At 55.1% G+C, this 19,025-nt stretch overlaps 1 protein-coding gene across 6 annotated transcripts in view; it reads left to right on the top strand.

Moving 5' to 3' along the window:
- Positions 1–486: 486 nt before the first annotated feature.
- The window catches only part of Adgrl1 (adhesion G protein-coupled receptor L1), a 41,858-nt gene continuing 23,319 nt past the window's right edge, over positions 487–19,025 (top strand). For 3 of the 6 annotated variants that reach the window (XM_041663404.1, XM_041663406.1, XM_041663405.1), the window contains exons 1-2: positions 487–1,452; positions 16,496–16,657. In XM_041663404.1, coding sequence (XP_041519338.1) covers positions 16,588–16,657 — 70 coding nt within the window. In that variant the 5' untranslated portion in view covers positions 487–1,452; positions 16,496–16,587. The remainder of the gene's footprint in view (positions 1,453–16,495; positions 16,658–19,025) is intronic. The other 3 variants (XM_041663407.1, XM_041663408.1, XM_041663409.1) reach the window with 1 other exon arrangement.

The raw sequence follows: 19,025 nt of genomic DNA on the forward strand, positions 1-19,025 counted from the left end.
TTGCAGCCAGCGCGCGGGATCCCTCCATACCTCAGTCCAGCCCTCATTTTGCCCCTCCCTATCGCACGTCGCTGTCAGGATGATGGGGGACAGCCTACGCTGTTGTCAGTCACTAAGCAGCACCCCCTCCGACCCTCCTGCAAACCCGGGCCAGAAAAACTCTGGTCCAGGTCTTGTTTGCTACCACTGCACAGGCTTGACGCATTACTCCGTCTCCCCGGGAAGAATCCGGCCCGAAATTTGCGTGCTTCGGGTGCATCTGGCCCTGTCGCAGCTCCCACAAGCCCCCCACCCCCACCCCACGAGCCGCCGTCCCTGCCCGCTCCGCCTAATCTGGGCCAGGTTTTGCGCAGTCCTCGCACAGCTCCCCATTTACCCCTCACCAGCTAGGCGCTTTCTGCACAGCACGGCTGCAGAGTCCGTTCCGGTTCTTCCTGCTACCCGTCGCACCCCACCACCCCCTGGCCCAACTAGGGGATCTAGCGCGTCGCCTCCCTCTGCCCACTTTTCCTTGGGGGAGGCGAGTGGAACTCCAGGCCGGGTTTCCGGGCCCGTCGTTGGGGCACACGGGAGGGCTGCGGAGGCCAGTCCTGGGCGGCTAATCCAGGCCAGGTTTTGTGCTTGCTCGCCCCCCCCCCTTCCCGGAGCCGGCGGGCCCGGGTGCGCCGAGAGCAGGCGGCTTGTCATTGCTGGTGCCCCGCGCCCGCTCGCTCCGAGCGTCCTGCGGTGCCCACAGGCCCGGCCCCGCGCCTCCTGCTCCGGCCACCCCGGGGGCGCGACGCCGCCGCTCCTGCCTCCAGCCGCGTAGCCCCGGCCCCCCGCGGGCAGCGCGAGCGGTCGGCGCGGGAGCAGTCAGCGCTGCGGCGCCCCCGCCCCGCCGTCTGCCGGAGACGCCCCGGCGGATGGGGCCGTGCGGGCCCGGGAGCGGCGCCGCCGGGCGGCGGGGGCCTGCGGGACCGCCCGGGCTGCCGCGTTAACCCTTCGCCCGCTGCCGTCCGGGGACGCTGGGAAGTCGCCTGGGCACACACGTGCGGCCTCCGTCGGGGCCGCGGAGCTGCGGGGGAGATGCGGGCAGCCGGCGCCGCCTCGGGGGGCTCCGCCTCGCCCCAGCCCCCCGAGCTCTGACGCCGCCCCCGCCCCTCCGCCTCCACGCCTCGCTCCCCGTGAGGGGCGCAGACCCGCGCGCCCGGGGCCGGGGCCGCCTCCGGAGCGACGCGATCCGCCTTTTCTTTCCTTTCTTTATTTTTTTTATTTTTCCCCCCTTATAAATTTTGGTCGGTGGCGGCAGTGCTGGGCCCGAGGAAGGAAGGGACACGGAGGCCGCCCTCGCTCAGACACCCCCTCCCCGCTTCCCCCTGGGCCGGGCTCCGGGAGATGTGCCGGGCGGGGGGCCCGGCTTCGCGGAGCCGCCGGAGGAGCGCGCACGGCCGACCCCGAAGCGCCGCTGGACAGGTGAGTGTGCGGGAGTCGCAGGCCACGCCGCACCTGGGCCAGGTGTGCGCGGCGAGAGGGGCGGGGGAAGCACCCTACCCCCGCCCGCCGGGGGCTCGGTGGGGGTGCGGATGGGCGGCCGCAGGGTGCCCTGCAGGGGGAGGGGACCGCGAGTGTGCCCGCGCGTGGCTGCGTGTGCCCGCGCGCGCGCCGGCCTTTGTGGGGAAGCGGCGCGGCGGTGCCTGCGTGTCCCCGGTGCGTGTGCGCGCGGGTGCTTGGCGCCCTGTTTGTGTAGGTGTCTGGGTGTGAGTGGAGAGGGTGCGTGTGCGCGCGGCGCGCGGGCCCCGGCTCCCCGGAGGAGCCATGTCGGGGGGCTGGCACCGCAGAATGCTGCTGGCTTTAGGGTTGTTTTTCTCTGGGAGGCACGGCGCGGGAGGATGGGGAGAGGTCTGTCTGGGTGTCGAACGGGTTTCAGCCCGGAGGGGCGCCGTGGGCAGGACCGGGTGCAGGCGTGAGGTACCCGGTTAAGCACCGATGGAGCCGGTCAGGTTGGATCAACCGGAACGAGCTCTCCCTTCTTCCAGGTTCCTGAACTAGAGCTGTGTGGTTCAGCTGTCATCGTCCCGTTTGAGGGTCCTGGGATGAAAGTCCAGTTCGTGTGTGTGTGTGTGTGTGTGTGTGTGTGTGTGTGTGTGTTGGGAGGGTCGTGTATACTCCAGCAGTGGCGAGAAAATGCCCCCAAATGGCATCAGTTCAGTGCACCCCAGGCACCCATGTGAAGACGGCGCCCCGCCAGCAAACAGCCCCTAAGCTCTCACATCCCAGTCCATACACTTCTCTAGGTCAGCTCCCAGCCCTATCCTTGCCCAGCATCTTATATCCTGGACCTTCCTGGTTCTCTCACCCTGCCTTCTCCTCAGCCTCGGCATCTTCATGGGTGTCCCTCCTGTCCCAGTGCGAACCAGATCCCCCTTCTTTCCCAACCTCTGAGGGACCCAGAGCCTGGGTTTGTCTTCCCATATCCAAACATGTGGTGCGTTAGGGGGAGTTGGGGGAGGGGTTCAAGATGGCCGCCAAGATGGCTGGCAGCCTCTTTATCTCTGTCTGTCTCCCCCTCTCTCTGCTTACCCTCATGCCTCCGACAGAGTGAGGGGTCACAGTGGAGAGGGTGTTAGATGGTGTGAGGACAGGTGTGGAGGACACCTGAGGGTGGATGTCTCTTCTGGGCCTGTTGACCTCCAGTGCTGCTGAGAGAGAGGCCATCGGTACCTGTTTCTCTTTCCTGCACCCCAAGGGCAGAAGAGAGTTGGTAATACAACCTCAAGCCCAACTCCATTCTGGCCCACAGCCTGATGGCTCCCTGCGCTCCACCTGCTCCCCAGACCCCAGCACTAGCCCATCAATCATGGAATGTCAGGGTGTTCCATGAATGTCCCCACCAGCACCCCTAGCTTTCTGTTCTCCATTCTGCCCACAGTCAGGCGCTTGGGACCTTGGTGTGTGTGTGCTGCGGGAGGTCGGCCAGGACAGGTCCCAGCTATGGGGACAGGTGACTTCCTCTCCACACCCTGCCCATTAATGCCGAATTTATTACTTGAAAGTAGGATGAAAACAGGGAGAATAAGAGACAGAATACAGCCTTCATTATCATATCGAGAAAATTATCTGTGATTTTCCTAACTAGCAATTTGCCTGCCACGCCGTTCAGATATGACTTGCCCATTAATTACAGAGATGAAAAATCATCTGGAAGGCGGAAAGGGGAACTCATTCCATGGCTGGCGGCATGGCACCTTTGCACCAGCCACAACCATGTACGTGAATGGGTACTGGCCCTCCTGCTGGCCTACCACCATCTTCCTTCTCTGGCTCGGGCCACCCTGTTGCTTCTGCCTTCTGACGTGCTCTCTTGACACTTCTGTGTGGGGACCGGCATACTCCGCTGTCACCTGTGCTGCTGGACACCCTTAGGCTTGGAGATAACCCCCAGAGTTGGGGAGGGTGGGGAGCTGGGGACTAGTGCACCTGGGCCACTGAGCCTAGGAGGAGGTGGAAGACCAGAGACACAGAGCTAGACTTCTATTCCCAGCCTGCCCTGGGGAACCCCCTTCTCCTAGAGGGCGCTCTGGAAGCCCCACGAGGGGGGAGGAGCCTGCGGTCGCTGGGCCCAGCCGGCGGAGTGTGTTTGCATCAGGCCCTCCGGTTTCCACCCGCACATGGGACTGACTGTCTGCCGCCTGTGTCTCTTGTGTCTATGTGTCGGCTGTTTCCCCAGGCTGGCAGGAGACCCTATGGTGCTTCAGCCTTGGCCTGAGTATCTAACAGGAGAGTGAAGAGAGTCAGGCAGCTGAGAACCCCTGGAGCTTGCACCCCTAAAGAAGTATAGTAGGAGTGGAAGCCGCCTCCCACCGCAGATGGGGAGTCTCTGGTCTCCGTTCCCGCCCTCTGCCGGTTCTCCACCCAGACATGGCCAAGGACACTGAAAGCTCTGGTTTCTGTGTGGGCTGCTGTCAGGGATCAGATTTCCCGTTGCCAGACACTTCCCCTCCTCCAGCCCCTCTGTGGGAACACTGGAGGAGGGGCTGACCAAGGTGGGGTTCCCTGGTGAGCTGGAGGTGTCCAGCAAGAAGGTATGCAGAGCTCTCTGCCTGGGATGGAACCAAATGGCTGCTACTAAATACAAGAAAATGGGATCCTGGGGTTAGGGTGGGGGCTCTCCACAGCTAGGAGACCTGGTGTCACTGACTCCAGCCGGCTTCCACTTTTGTTTGTATCTGTGTGTGCCTCTTGTGCATTTTGTGGCTCAAGCCTAAGCTAGTGACTGGCTTAATTCCCGTGTGTGTAGCTACTTGCCCCTCCGGGTCCAAACGGTGCTTTCCTTGGTGAGTTTCACTGAGGGTTGACTCTTGGGCAGCTGTCTGTGTGCACAGGACAGGAGGGCTTTCCCTTGCCCACACCTACTAGTGTGAGCTCAGCTGTGTGTCCTAGAACTGCCTGGAGCAAGCAGGGTTAGCACTCCTCTCCAAGCAAACTGCAAACACAGGTGCTTTTTCTGCTGGGTGCCAGGCAATGAGGTGCCACGGGGATAGTGACCCCTTCTATTCCCTTGGCTCACAGTCTGACAGAAGAGAGGTGTGGTGTGGTATGTGTGTGTGTGTGTGTGTGTGTGTGTGTGCGCGCGTGTGCATGCATGTGTGTGTTCTAGGGAGGGCAGCGCTATACTGTGAAGAGAGATTCTCTGCCCCTCAGGTTGCAACCTTAGGGTGTGGAGCACATTGTCACTTTCTCTCCTTCATCCCACTCCTTCACGGTCCTCCCATGCTCTTGGAGATCCCACCTTTTCAAAGGTGCTTCTGTCCAGGACATGGCCCGAGCGCTCTGCTTCAGACTGTAGCTCCCACAGCTCCCCTGGCTCTCTGTGAGCCTGTGGCTTTCACACCTCTGTAATTTCCTGATTTATTGTGCCTGTCTGTTTACTGTCTGTCTGCCTGAGTAAGATTCAGAAGTTCAGGGATCTTGTTGCTAGGTTTGCTTTGGGAGCTCAGGGACCCTTTTAGCTGAGCTGCATGTGGTAGTGCCGGCCTGCCATTCCAACACTCGGAGGGCTGAGCATGAGTTTGAGGCCATGCTAGGCTACAGAGGAAGACACCGGGGGGCTCGGGGATTAAAAGTGTGTACTGCTCTTGCAGAGGACCAGAGCTCAGTTTTCAGCACCCCACATTGTCAGCTCATAACTGCTGTAGCTCCTGCTCCAAGGGACCTGACATCTCTCCACCCATGAACACTGCTCTTGCTGTGCCTCCTCCCCCACACTATAAATATGATTACAAATAATCATTGTTTTGTTTTGTTTTTTGAGACAGGGTTTCTGTAGCTTTTGGACCCTGTCCTGGAGCTAGCTCTTCTAGACCAGGCTGGTCTCGAACTCACAGAGATCCACCTGCCTCTGCCTCCCAAGTGCTGGGATTAAAGACTTGCACCACCACTGTCTGGCTAAAGCTAATGTTTTTAAACAAAGGAAGGAAAGGGGGAGTGAGGGCCAGGCTAGCACACTTGACTAAATGGGGGGGGGGGGGACTCTCCTTAAAGTTGGAGAGGATCCCTGTGTGGTTACTCTTTGACCTGACCCCCTTTTAAGAAGCAAGGCCTTCCTGCTATATTTAGGGGACTTGTCTGATTTGGCAGGAGTCCCATGAGAATGTGGGACCTCTTAATAAAGGCTAGCAAACGGGGAGCTTGTGGCTGGCGGGGCTTTAGTAGAGGTACAGGCTGGGTGAGTAAAGAAAGAAGCAAGGCCTGGGCTGTGTTACATTGAATGGGCTATGCTACATTCTTCTGCTTGCCTTTGCCCACCTGGGGACAGTCTCATGGAACTTACATGTACCTTTGTGTATGAGGGTGTCTTCTTGGGAACGTGACTTCAGATGACTGTGTGCTATAGGGTTTAGGTCCTGGAGGGGGATTTTGAGGAACACTTACCCTCACCAGGGGGCTGAGAGCCCTTGAGTCAAAGTCCAAGCAGTTGGTCCCAACGTCCCTTGGGCACTGACCCCACTTCTCCTTGGAATGGGACCCTCCACCTGATTTAGGTTTCTCTAGGCCTTGAGGAGCTAGTAACCAGAATTCTGCATCTTGTTCACCTCCCCCTCCAAAGGGGGGGGGGGGCAGATAACAATTCAGTCAATAAACTGGACACTAAAAATAGTTTTGCGCCCCCCCCGAGCTAAAAATAAACAACACACACACACATAAAGGCTTAAAAAATAGCTTAAAAGTCCCAGGTGAACTGTGAGCTCCTGGTGGCCTAGTGGTACCCCCCATGTTGGGTCCTGGTGTGTGTGTTGGGTTTTTGTGAGCCCTCTCCTCCCTGTGTATCCCAGACTGGACACATACCTTCCACTCTCTTGTCTCAGCCTCCTGAGTAGTGGGATGACAGGTATGGGAACCCAAGATTCTTCTTGGTGTTGTTTATGCGACGGCCCTGCGATCTATGGGGTGCCTAATAACACCTAAGGGCTACACCTACCAAATGTCAACAATATCCCTGCACAGACCCCCCGCTATGCTGTGCTCGATGACCTCTCCAAACAGACCCCCAAGGCAGAATTGCTCAGTTGGGAAGTATAGTCTATGGTTCTAAGTCCAGGTTTGGTTACCCCCCTGCCCCGAAAGCAAGATGGGAATTTTTGTGAGCTTTTGTGGACTGACTCTTTGCAAGTTCATCATTTCTTTACCCTAAAGGTGTAAGAAGCACTTCTTAGCTCACTGCAGGCAAGAATGGCCCCAGAACATCCCAACCGAAGGGCACTCCCATTTGGGGAATACTTGAGTGCTTCGGGACCCAGGCACCAGGCATAATCTGGCTGCCTCCCCCCTGTTGCTATTTCTTCATTTTCCCTGGACCTTTTCTGTAAACCTTTGCACAAACCACCCATGGCCTTTTCCTTCCATGGATTTCTGCATGACTTAGCTGAAGTGTCCTCTCCAGGTGAGCATGCTGGTTCCCATGATCACCGGAGAGATAGATGGCTTAGTGGTTAAGAGCACTGATTGCTCTTGCAGAGGACCTGGATTCAGTTCCTAGCACCCATATGACCACTGATGGCAGTCTATAACTCTAGTGACGGGGTCTTCTCTGGCTTCTGTGGGCACCACACTTACATGGTACCTAGACATACATGCAGGCAAAACACCCATACGTATAATGTAAAAGTAATTGAAAATGTAAGTCTCCCGCCCCAGCTCCTCTTCTACCATTTTCTTCTGCTGCACTAGTACTCGATCAAATCTACCTCATTACCACTGTCTCCCCTGTCCCCGACTGACACATGGTATATGCCCGGGAGAGCAGGCGGAAAGACTGCTTATTTGTCTGTTTACTTTAGGTGGTGGAGACAGGACCCAGGACTTCCCATATATTAGGCAAGTGCTCCACTATGAGATCCTGCAGCCCCAAACCAGATGTTACTTCTGAGCCTTAAAACCGTACTGTGCCCTGCTGAGAGGCAGGATTTGAACCTTGGACCCGAGGATGCTATCCTGTGCTTTGTCTCTCTACCCTATTAAGAATCCTCTGAAGCCAGGCGGTGGTGGCGCACGCCTTTAATCCCAGCACTCGGGAGGCAGAGGCAGGCGGATCTCTGTGAGTTCGAGGCCAGCCTGGTCTACAAGAGCTAGTTCCAGGACAGGAACCAAAAAAGCTACGGAGAAACCTTGTCTCGAAAATTAAAAAAAAAAAAAAGAATCCTCTGAAATCTCCCTCTCTGGACCTTGCACTCCTGCCCTGAAGCATGCATTCATCAGGGGGCAGGAGCATCCTGTCCACCCTCGTCCTGGGGTCCTGACTTCTGGCACAGATTTCAGCTCTGCCTTGGCATGGGAGGTGAAGCTTGGGTGGACAGGAACGCTGGGAGGTGGACACAACCCCCCTGCTGCCCTGGTCCTAGCTTACCATAGCAGAGAGCAAAGCGGGCAGGCGTGTAGATCAGCGTTTCTTAGAGGAGGGGGCTTCCCAGCTGTGGCCTGGAGGAGACCTGGCTAGAGAGCCTGAGAAGAAGGTCCTCCCCGAGGTCTCAGGTAAGAAAAGAAAAGGTGTTTTGTGGCTGTGGGTAGGAAGCTGGCTGGACCTCAGTGTTGTCAGCTGGGTTTGGGGAGATCTGGGGTTCACCTGTGGAGGGTCAAGAAGCTCAGCATATGAGATCCACTTCTGGCAGAGCTGAAGAGGAGAGCTTCCCAGGTCTGGGAGGATTCCTGGAATGGGCCTGGCCCCAGGTCAGGTCCTCTATGGGAGGAATTGGAGCACTAGGGGAAAAAAAACCTTCGTATCCAAAGGCATCAAAGTTGGGGCCAGAAGCAGCTAGCTTTTCCTGGCCTTGAAACACGGGGAATCGGTGGCATGGTGACCTTGAGACATGGGGATGAGGTGACACGGTGGCCTTAAGACTTGGGGATGAGTTGGAGTGGTGGCCTCGAGACTTGGGGATAAGGTGGCGCGGTGACCTCGAGACAGAGCCAAGGACAGGGTTGATAGGCAGGGAAGGGAGCAGATGGGAAGAATGAGTCTTTACCTTAGGTTTGATGGGGACAGGAGAAGAAGAGGAGATGGGCTGATGTGACCACCATCTACATACAGTCTTCTCTCCGGCAAAGGCCTCTGCAGCAGAGGTGAGCATTTACGAGATGTCTCTTTCACCCTTTGCTTAGAAATGCTTCTACCTCAGGCACAGAAAAGGCCAGGGTCATCCCAGAGGCCCACAAGGGCCTGCATGGCCCGTAGCGAGTGCCACCTAACCTCGTTCCAGTCTCCCCATCATCTGCTGTCTACCTGCTGTGTTTGGGCCTCAGCACTCTGCAGCCTCAGGACCTTTGCACTCCCCTGACTGCCACTCAGACATACGCCCCCACCCCCCACAGGCCTTTTTCTTTACACCTGTTTTGTCTAATAAGCACCTACTCCGAGCTCAGGGCTGGCTGTGTGGTAGTTGAGGATAGGACCTTCTCTGAGGCCATCTACAGCTGGGCCTGAGTCCAGTTCAGGGAGCAGATCGCAGAGAAGCAGTGTGGGAAAGAGGACGGGTTACCAGCAGTCCTTGCAGATGGGACCTTAGGATGGAGACAGGGTCTGGTGTCGGGTACTGGAGCTGCATGTATGAGGGGGTGTTGGGGGAACGCCCTGTGTAGGGCCCCTAGGAACAGCCTGGCATGCTGTATTAGGTCACAGGGGCAGTGGGGACCCATTAAGACCTGTAGGCAGGGAGTGATAGAACTGGGTTTTCGTTTTGGATTGAGGGTAGAGACTGGGTATAGGTGAGGGGGTAGACTGAAGGGAGACAAGAGAAAAGGCATCCGGGGATAGCCCTAGCCTCTCTGTAATACAGGGGTGCCCAATGGCCAGCTGGGTCCATCCCTAGGCCTTGTGTGTGTTGGCAAGGGGATGCCTTACCAAGAAGGGGGTCACTGTCACTGAACCATACCCCAGCCTTTACATTTTTAAAAAGTCATTTATTTATTTTGAAACAGAATATCACCACCTATTTAATCCTGGCCAGCTTGGTTTCACTTTGTAGACCAGGCTGGCATTGAACTTGTGACACTCCCATGTCTGCTTCCTTCTCTGCTGGGTTCCAGGACACAGACTCATACACAGCCCTGCAGAGCAGTGTCTGGTGGGAGAGAGGAGCAGCGTGCAATGAAGATGTGAGGTTCCCTGGTGTAAGGAAGACGCAGGGCAGGGCACTGTGATGCCGGAGTGGACAAGGTCGCTGCGGGGGGCGGGGCAGTCTATGCAGAGGTCCTGGGGTAGGGCCATGCGGATGCATTGCATGGTTTGGGGTTCCCACTGCGGGCTTTTGGTCTGAGGAAGGTGGCAGCCATGGAGTAAGTATTCTGGGCAGAAAAGAGACAGAAATGAAGCAGATGCAAGCTGGCTAGCCCTGGCCTCTCTGTGGGGAGCCAGGGGTCCAGTTCAGCTGTGTGGGGGGCAGGGCATTTGGGAGGACTAGGCTGCTGCCTGGTGAGTCTGAGGTACCCTGTCCTCGCCCCAAACCCTATTGGAGAAGGACTTGTGCCCGGCACTCTCAGGCACCTGTGCCGTCTCTACAGGATACCCTTGCTAGTTCCCTTTCAGGCCCCAGGAGATGGGCCCCAAAGGCCAAGAGTCTGATCTACTGATCCAGGCCCAGAGCTCCATTCCAGACCTGCTCTGCTACCGGCCACCGTGCCCACCAGTGGAAGTGCAGGCGGAAGTGAACTCACAGCCAACAGCTGGGGACAGGGTGCCTAAGGGGTGTCTGCTCCAGAGACGGGCAAGCGGGGCCAGGAGGAGCCCACCACCCCTCCTCAGACACTCAAACTCCCACTCACCCAGCATACAGGGTTGCTGTGGCAACTGCAGGCTAGGGCAGGCTCCAGGCGCCCCCTCTCCTCCAGCAGCCGCTTCTCCTCCTGTTACACTCCCTGTCCCCACCCTAGGGCACTCGAGGACAGACCCTGCTGCACGCGCCTCTCTAGGCTTAAGGCAGAACTCAGACAAACATGGAGGCAGGCATATGGCCCCCTGGGGGACACACCAGGGTCGGGTTCCCACTGAGGGTGAGTCGCCAGCCCTGCTTCCCCAGGATCACATGGTATGAGAAAGAGATGGGCGCAGCTGTGTGCACACCTGATTCCTGGAGCTGCCACTATAGTGTCCCATTGGCTCAGCACTGGAGCATGGCTGGAGCCTGGGAGGGGTTTCTTTGTCGCCGTATAGATAGGATACTTTCTACTCTGAACCACGTGTGGGAGCCCAGTGGGGCTTTAAGGTGGGAGCCCTGGGGTATTCTGAGCAAAAGAGGGACAAAATGGTTCAGGTGCTGATGAGTACCCTCTGACCCGTGGGGTGGGGGGAGGCAGGCTGTAGAGAGTGAGGGCAGGCGAGCTTCAGGGAGGAGGGGACTGTGTTGGGCAGAGCTGGTGTCCAGGAGAGTCGACGAAGGTACCGATTCCATAAAATGGGTCCTGCAGCCCCTGACTCCATTGTTGTGGCTAAATGAGATCCATGGCAGCCAGCTGTGATAGCACACACCCGTCATCCCAGCACTTTGGAGACAGAGGCAGAAGGATTGCCACAAACTCAAGGCCAGCCTGAGTTTGAATCCCCAGAACTTATGTAGAACCCCAGGTGTGGCAGTGTGTCTCCATAACCCCAGTGAAGACAGGAGGATTGGGGTGGCAGAGCTGGCAGGGAGCTAGCCAGGCACTCCACACAGCTGTTGAGTTCCAGGTTCAGTGAGAGACCCCGCCTCAAAGCGTAAGATGGAGAGTGTGTGAAGACACTATATTCTGTCATGCCCTGGCCTTTTAAAAAATCGTCATTTAAAGGCGAGAGAGATGGATGGTTCACCTGTTAGGGGCGTGGGTTCTGCTTTTCCAGAGGATGCAAGTTTGGTTCCCAGCACTTCCATCAGTGCCTCTGAGCTCCCTTGGCATCAGCACTCATGTACCCATACCCCACACACATACACACATAATTAAAACAAAACTTAAAGTTATGTTTTAAAGACATCTTACTATGTAGCCCTGGCCTGGGACTTGCTATGTAGACCTGACTGGCCTCAAACTCACGGAGATTTGCCCATCTCTGCCTCCAAAGTACTGAGATTATAAGGGTGTAGGCCACTGCACCCAGCATAAGTTTAATTTTTAAATAATTTCTAAGTTATTCAGGCTGACCTTGAACTCTGTAGCTCAGATTGGCCTTCAGTTCAAGATCCCCTTGTCTCCTCCTGTACCCACCACCTTGCTGGAGAGATTTGGGGAGCTTCTAGGGGGACAGCTAAGGGTAAATGAACTCCTGTCACAGGCCTTGTGTGTGGGGGGCTAGTGATGTCCTTATAAGAACATGAAGTACACAGGGACCTCTCTCCTACACACCAGGAAGGCTGGGTGAGGACAGGGAGACGGTAGTCTCTTGATGGAAGCCCGGCTCTCAGCAATGAGAAAGTAAGTTCGCAGCTGCCCAGAGCCCCAGCTACCTTAGTTGAGCGCTGGAGGCAGTGTGTGAGGGAGCCCGTCATTACAAGGCCCTGTCCAGCCCATCCTAGAACTGTTTCTTCATTTGTTTTCTTTTGTTTTTAGAGAGCGAAATCTCACTATGCAGCTCTGACTGTCCTAGAATTTACTATGTAGAACAGGCTGGCCTTGAAAGTCATAGAGAGATCCTCCTGCCTCTGCCTCCTGAGTGCTGGGATTAAAGGTGCATGCCAGCATATCTGGAAAAATCTTGAAGTGTGACTCAGTGTTTGTCTAGCATAAGACTTCCTAATTTACTCACAATCCCTTTTTACCTGAGAAACTGACACTCGAATCTAGTATAAACACTGGCCAACCATAAACCATAAGGGAATTTCAAAACATGTCTTTGGTGTACACATAATTTCACCATTTTCTAAAGATGAAATCAAGTGTGCATGCTAATGAGACGTGGGTGCCTGATAGTTTATATAGCGGGAGTGAAATCTTGGCTGAGTTGTTGCTACTGCAGGATACAAAGTATCCTTTGTGTTGTTCAGAGTTACTTTAGCAACATCTGTCCTGAGAACCAGTTTCACACGAATAGGGTTCTAAATGGCAGAAGCATGTCTGGGAATGTTCAGAACTTGCTGGAAATTCTGTCCTAATCCTAAACCAGTATTGATTCAATTTTTGCTTCATGAAACTGAAAGCAGAAATTTAAAAAAGGTTTGTTATTATTTTTAAATTGTGTGTATGTGTGGGTATGCACATGTCCACCCAGGTACTCAGAGGCCAAGGGACCTCAGGTCCCCGGAATAGAATTGCAGATAATCGTGAGGCGCCTGACATGGGAGCTGGGAACCCAACTAAGTCCCTCACAATGGCAAAACACAGCCTTGGGGGGGAGGGGGTGTCAAGATAGTTTTTCTGTATCATTGTTGTCCTGGAACTTGATTTATAGACCAGGCTGGCCTCAAACTCACAGAGACCCACCTGTCTCTGCCTCCTGAGAGCTGGGATTAAAGGTGTGCACCTCTATGCCCAGAAGCAGTCCACACTTATAATCACTAAGCCATCATCCCAGCTCCTCAAACAAGTCTAAAAATCAAACCATGAGATACAATCCAAAGACATACTTAGGAATAGATAGTAGGGAAATAATCAAAGTTCTTATTTTCCCTTAATTAAATACTATGTTTGCATAAATGCAGAAAACTTTGTAAGACTAGGCAACACTGCAGAGCACACATCTATGGCATCTGTCTAAGAGACAAGGTACACGCTGCAAATGCTGTGCACTCAGCACCAAGGGTCCTGTGAAGTCAGAGGATGTAGCCCAGGCTAGCACTGTCAGACATGCCGCAGGTTCATGTTTGATTTGAATTGGTTTTTGGTCTTTGCACATTCAGACAGTTGATGAAAAGTTGCCAATTCATGAGGCTATGGTTTAAGAAGCTGGCTTTCCCAGCTCTAGCTTACTGCGAGCCTGGGTCCATCTATAGCATTCAAAGGAAAAAGAACCATGCCAACTGGCCCATGCACACAATGCCAGCCTTAAGAAAGCTAGAATAGCCAGGTGTTGGTGGTGCACGCCTTTAATCCCAGCACTCAGGAGACAGAGGCAGGTTGGTCTCTGAGTTCGAGGCCAACCTGGTCTACAAAGTGAGTTCCAGGACAGCCAAAGCTACACAGGGAAACCCTGTCTTGAAAAACAAACAAAAAGAAAACTAGAAAGGCTGGGTGTAGTTCCTTGGAAGAATGCTTGCCTAACGTGCACAAGACCCAGCTCAACCCTGGGACTGCAGAGCCAGCAGCTACTGGGGGAGTCTTGATGCACCAGCAAGTGTCTGGAGTCCCAGATAGAGGGGAGGCAGAGGCAGGAGTGTCACTTGAGCCTGGGCTTCAGAATAGAGAGCCCTGTCACTAGGTAATAGAAACCAGGAGTAGTACCACACACTTGTAATCCCAACTTTCAGGAGACTGAAACAGGGGGACTGCTGTGAATGGAAGGCCAGTTTGGGCTACTCAAAGACCAAGCCAAACACTCAAAATGACTCTGTAATTAATTCCACTTGTTGAACACCTGGGTGTTTTGGGGGCTAGGGGTGTGGGTCACCAGTAGAATGAATACTTAGCATTTAGGAAACCTTAGGTTCCATCTTCGCACCAGAAGAAACCCCATATTTTAAATAGTTTAAATTAGGCCATATTTTATTTCTAATGTATATATGGATTTTTACTTGTGCATGTGCGCCCTCTCAGTGCCTGGTGTCCTTGGGGGTCGGAAGAGGGCATTGGGTCTCCTGAATTGGAGTTACAGGTGGCTGTGAGCCACCATGTGAGTGTTGGGGACTGAGTGGCCCTGTGCCACTTGGCAGGTGCTCTTGGCTGCTGAGCCATCTCTCCAGTCCCTGTGTTGCAATTTTTAAAAACACACCGATCCCTCTGCCTGCAGGAAGCCTAGAGTGTTTAGACAAAAGAGTACAGTGGAGACAGACCCCTGACTCTCTCCAGCTGGGACAGGCAAGGAAGAGCAAGCGAGGGTCTGGCTTCTGAGATTTGGACCTGGTAGGCGACTGTCACTGGTGGATAGGCAGAATTTCTATTGGTCTGGTTCTGCTGGAGAGGACACATGTAGCCTCCTTAGGTCATGAACTGTATGGGGACTCCCCCGGGGTCTCTGCATCAAGCAGCCTTGGGAGGAGAGCCCCTCATGATTACTTCCTGTCTGATAAGGGTCTGAGCCCACTGGGTACGTGTGAGACAGTTGCTCTTACAACAGTATAACAGTTTGCCTCCCTGAGGGAGCAGGGCTGAGGAGCTGATGGCGTGGAGGCCTGGCCCTGGATTTTCTCAGGGTGATTCAGACCCACATGGGGCAGGGGCTTCTAGAGCCTCCTGTGGCTTTGCAACCTTTTGCAGTTGCATATCCTCCTGCCTCCGAAGCTAGCATGCTGGAAAGAGAGCTCTGGAAGAGGCGGGTGACATCTGCCATGACTGCCTGGGAAGTAGAGGTGGGTGAGTGCCCAGGAGGTTTCATTTCCAGTATAGAAGTGACCCACATATGTCCCAGGCCACTCTTGTCTGGGCAGATGAGGGAAGAAGGTGTCTAGATGGTCAGGGGCTTGGTGGTAAGAAGAGAGACAGCCATGGCGGTCACAGAAGAGACAGGACAGACCTCTGGGGGTAGTGACAGACTGCCACCATGGGACGGTCACATCAGGGGTAGCTGGGAACAGGAGTTAAGAATGAAGTAGATGTTATTGGTGAATTTATGGCACAGGATCCGGGAGGGTTATCCTCAGCTTGAGCCTGTACCTGAGAATCACAGGAGACCATCCCAGACAGTGCTTGGGGGCTGGGAGCTTCTGGGAGCAGAAGAGGAGATGTGGGGTTACAGGCCTGCAGGGTGGCACCTGAGGAGTAGAGGGAAGTTGAACTTTGAAATGAGCCTCGTCAGGTCCTTAGGTCTGGTTGGTGACACGAAAAGTGAGACCTACGCCCAGAGGTGACCTGTCATGGGACTTAGGAGGGAGATGGCAGGAGCAATAGGTCTGAGATTCAGTCAACAAATACGATTTCTCATTATGTAGGGCCTGCTCTAAAAGTTGGGTGTGGTGGTCATAAACAAAGCAGTCTAGATCCCCAGATGGGCAGTCTCCTAACCAGATAAACAGTTATATATAAGCACAGTGACAGCAGCCCTGTGGGTTAACCCGTTAGCTGACGCTGCATGCAAAGGGAAAGGCACAGGAAAGGTGCTCAGGCAGGTCTAGGTGGAGCAGAATGGGAAAAGAAGTCTCAAAGACTTTAAAATGGATGGATGGAGGAAGGAATAGGGAGGCGGTGTTGAGGGATCCCAGACAGGAAAGAAGAGATTTAGAACATACTGAAATGGAGTGGTTGGGCAGGCTAAGTGACGGGGGAGGAGGGGGGGCTTTTGGGGTACAGCATGGTGCTTCCTCTGTTGTCAGGTGAGGTTGATGTTCTGGGCTGCAGCAGCCCTGAGAATTGGCTGTGGACACCACAGGAGCAGAGGGTAGGGGAGGAGCTCATGATACCCCTGATCCCTGCTTCCTCTCCTCAGCACTCCTCCCACTCCGCCTGCCTGTCTCCATCTCACCCTGAGAGTCCCCTAGAAAGGAAAGAGGGGACTTGGGTGTCCCTGGTCCCCTATCTGTGGCGCCAGCCAGCTGATTCTAATTAGCTGCCCGAGCGGAGAGGCAGTAAGCAGAGGCTAGGGGCGGGGCTGGATTCCTGCCCAAAGCTGAGGTTGCCCTCCTTGAGGGATGAGGATGCTTGGTGGTGGAGAGGAGTGGGCAGGGCAGGGTTAGGGATGAGGCTGAAGCAGCTTTGGTGTGGGTGGTTGCTTGGCAACCCTGCTTGACCTATCAAGCTGCCCCCAGGGAGGTTCTGTTGGAGAAGAGGGACCAGGGCTGGTGAGAGTGACCCCAGAACAGGGCATGTGCACCCCAGTCCAGGAAGGGCCTCACCATTAGCATAAGACAGACTCCCACTGGGCTTGCTGAGGGCAGCTCCTGCCCAGTATCACTCTGCTGTCCTCCCTCAGGCTGGTGGGCCAGGCTGTGGTACCCTGGTGATGCGGGGCGAGACCCACCCCACAGTCCGCTGAGAGTCCTGCGCCCGCCCCTGGCCTTCGCCATGGCCCGCTTGGCTGCAGCACTCTGGAGTCTCTGTGTCACCACTGTCCTCGTCACCTCTGCTACCCAAGGTAGGTGCTGTCGGGGCTGGGGAAGGGCCAGATCTCCAAACCCAAGTGGGATGGCGGGAAACATAAATTCTCTGGACCACAGCCTCCACCCCAGATGAAGCTGAACCAGACCAGAGGGAGCAGGGTGATGCCACCCTCGGCAGGCACCACTGAGGGTGTTGAACCCCCAGCAGGCGCTAGGTGCTGTCCTGCTTGGAGACCCCTAGGACTAAGACAGGCTTTCCGGAGGGGGCAGCTATTTCTCTATCTCTCCCTCCTCCGTCATCCATCACATCTTCAAGGCTCCCTGGGACCATGGCTTAATTAAAGCATGCCTGCTGACGTTTATTTAAAAACAACTAATTACCCGACTTCGGCCTGGGATCCTGCACATGCCACAATTAGTGCCCTAAGCCTGCTGCCCACTGTTGACATTACCTAGTTACCATCCCTGGGCTGGGTACAAGCTGTGTGCAGGGCAACAGAAGCCAAGAAGGGGGTCTGTTGGCCTGACCCCTTCCTAAAGGGTCCCCTTCCCCACCTTGCCAGCCCTGTCCTCTGGAAAGTCAGAGGGATATTGTCAGCCTTGTTCTGAAGCCTTGGCAGTGTCTTGCTGGCCAATGACCCAGTCTCCCTAGTGCCCAAGTTCTGGGCCCAACCCCTGCTAGGCCAGGAGGGGCTGCCTCCACCCCCAGCCCCATGTGAGCCAGCCCTCCACCCCCGGCCTCCCTCCCTGACTAGAAGCTAAAATTAGAGGAGGAAGCAGATGGCACGAGAGGAGCACATGGGAAACTTCTCTCCGCTGGGTTCTGCTCACCCCCAAAACCCAAGGGCCTGGCTGCTGTCACCCCTGGGGACTCTGCCCACGTTAGGTGGGCCCTGTTTCTGAAGAGGGGCCAGCGTGGCTCTGCCGCAATAGTACAAACACCTTTCACAGCCCTTAGTTCACCCCAGCTGTGCCTCCCCCAGCGGTCTACAGTTTCTGCTTTTCTGCGCCCTGCGTGGCTGGGCTGCAACCAGTATCCCAAGGTGGTTGCCAGGGCAGCCTGGCACATGTCAACCCTGGATCCTGAGAAATACCCATAACAAAAGAACGAGCATCTTCTCAGCACATTAACTAACTGTAGATTAACCTCTGTGGTAGCAGACAGACCAGGGACCTGTTAGGTTCCTCAGAGCCGCCAGCCAGGCCAGGGGGCAGCAGAGTTGGACTTACTGCTGTACTGTGTGGCTATGATTGTCCCCTCATGTGAAGCTCTCTGGCATGGTCGAGCACGCTCCGAAACCCTGAGTGTGCTGCCACCCCTGGGGATGGAGCAGGAGGTCAGGAGTTCAAGGCTAGCCTTGACTACCTTAGACTTTGAGGCCACCTGGCTATGTGTGAGACTGTTTAAAAAACCAAAGGAAAGTTCTTTAGTTTAAAATTCCTGCTGTCTGGTTCTTACCTGTGGGTGGGTGCCCATTTTACAGCTTGGGAAAACAAGACTTGAGGAAGCTACTGCTAGTGGCTATCTGAACTTAAGCATGAAAAAGTTAGGCATGGTGATACATGCTTGTAATTTCAGAATTTGGGGAAGGCTGATATACAAGGACCCGAAGTTTCAAGCCAGGCTGACCCTATTCCCAGTAAATCAGCAAACAAAGCAGGCAGAGACAGCTCTGTGGGAGGGGGGGGGGGGGGTAAGAAGATCCCAGTCGCTCTCTCTTGTGACTGCTGCTAACTTGGAAATTTACTCAGAGGTCTAGCAGCACCCACAGGAGCTTCTGTGCTGGGGGACAGCTTTTTGCGAAGACAGATTCAACCCAGTCTGGTGAAGGGGTTTGACATGGAGGAGGAGAGTTCCGAGCAGTTCTGCTGTGACAGTGTGTCCTGGTGTCCCAGTCTCAGTAGAAATCCTACCACAGACTTGGTCAATGCCTTCATGGCAGCCATCTGCCCCACCAGAGGCCCCACCCTAAGTCCTGTCATCAGGGACTTGTCAGGAGAACAAAGACCCACCATCGTGGCTTCAGCCCAACCGGCTCCTGCTGAGGTCTCCTCCTGCTGTGGTGCCCCTCCCCCGTGTCTGCACACACAGTCTTCCCTGGATGATGCGTGTGTCAGATCGCCTCTCTCAGTGCGGAGTGACAGCACAGCCCCGATGTCCTAGCTGTGCAGGAGGTAGGAGGATCACAATTCCAAGGGCAGTCTAAAGAGGTCAGTGAGGTCCCATCCCAGAATAAAAGGCATGGCAGAATGCTTGCTGAGGGGTGCGAGTGGCTGTAGTACTAGTATTGCAACAGTAACAATAAAATATACCTAAACCCTCCTTTTTGTTAGAACCCTTGTGAGACTGCATTGGGGTCCTCTTTGACAGCCCCATTTTAAATTGATCTCCACTATTTAAAA

The sequence above is a fragment of the Microtus oregoni genome, unplaced genomic scaffold (assembly GCF_018167655.1).
Source record: "Microtus oregoni isolate MIOR12 unplaced genomic scaffold, Mior012 000014F_ref0000157, whole genome shotgun sequence".
Classification (NCBI taxonomy): domain Eukaryota; kingdom Metazoa; phylum Chordata; class Mammalia; order Rodentia; family Cricetidae; genus Microtus; species Microtus oregoni.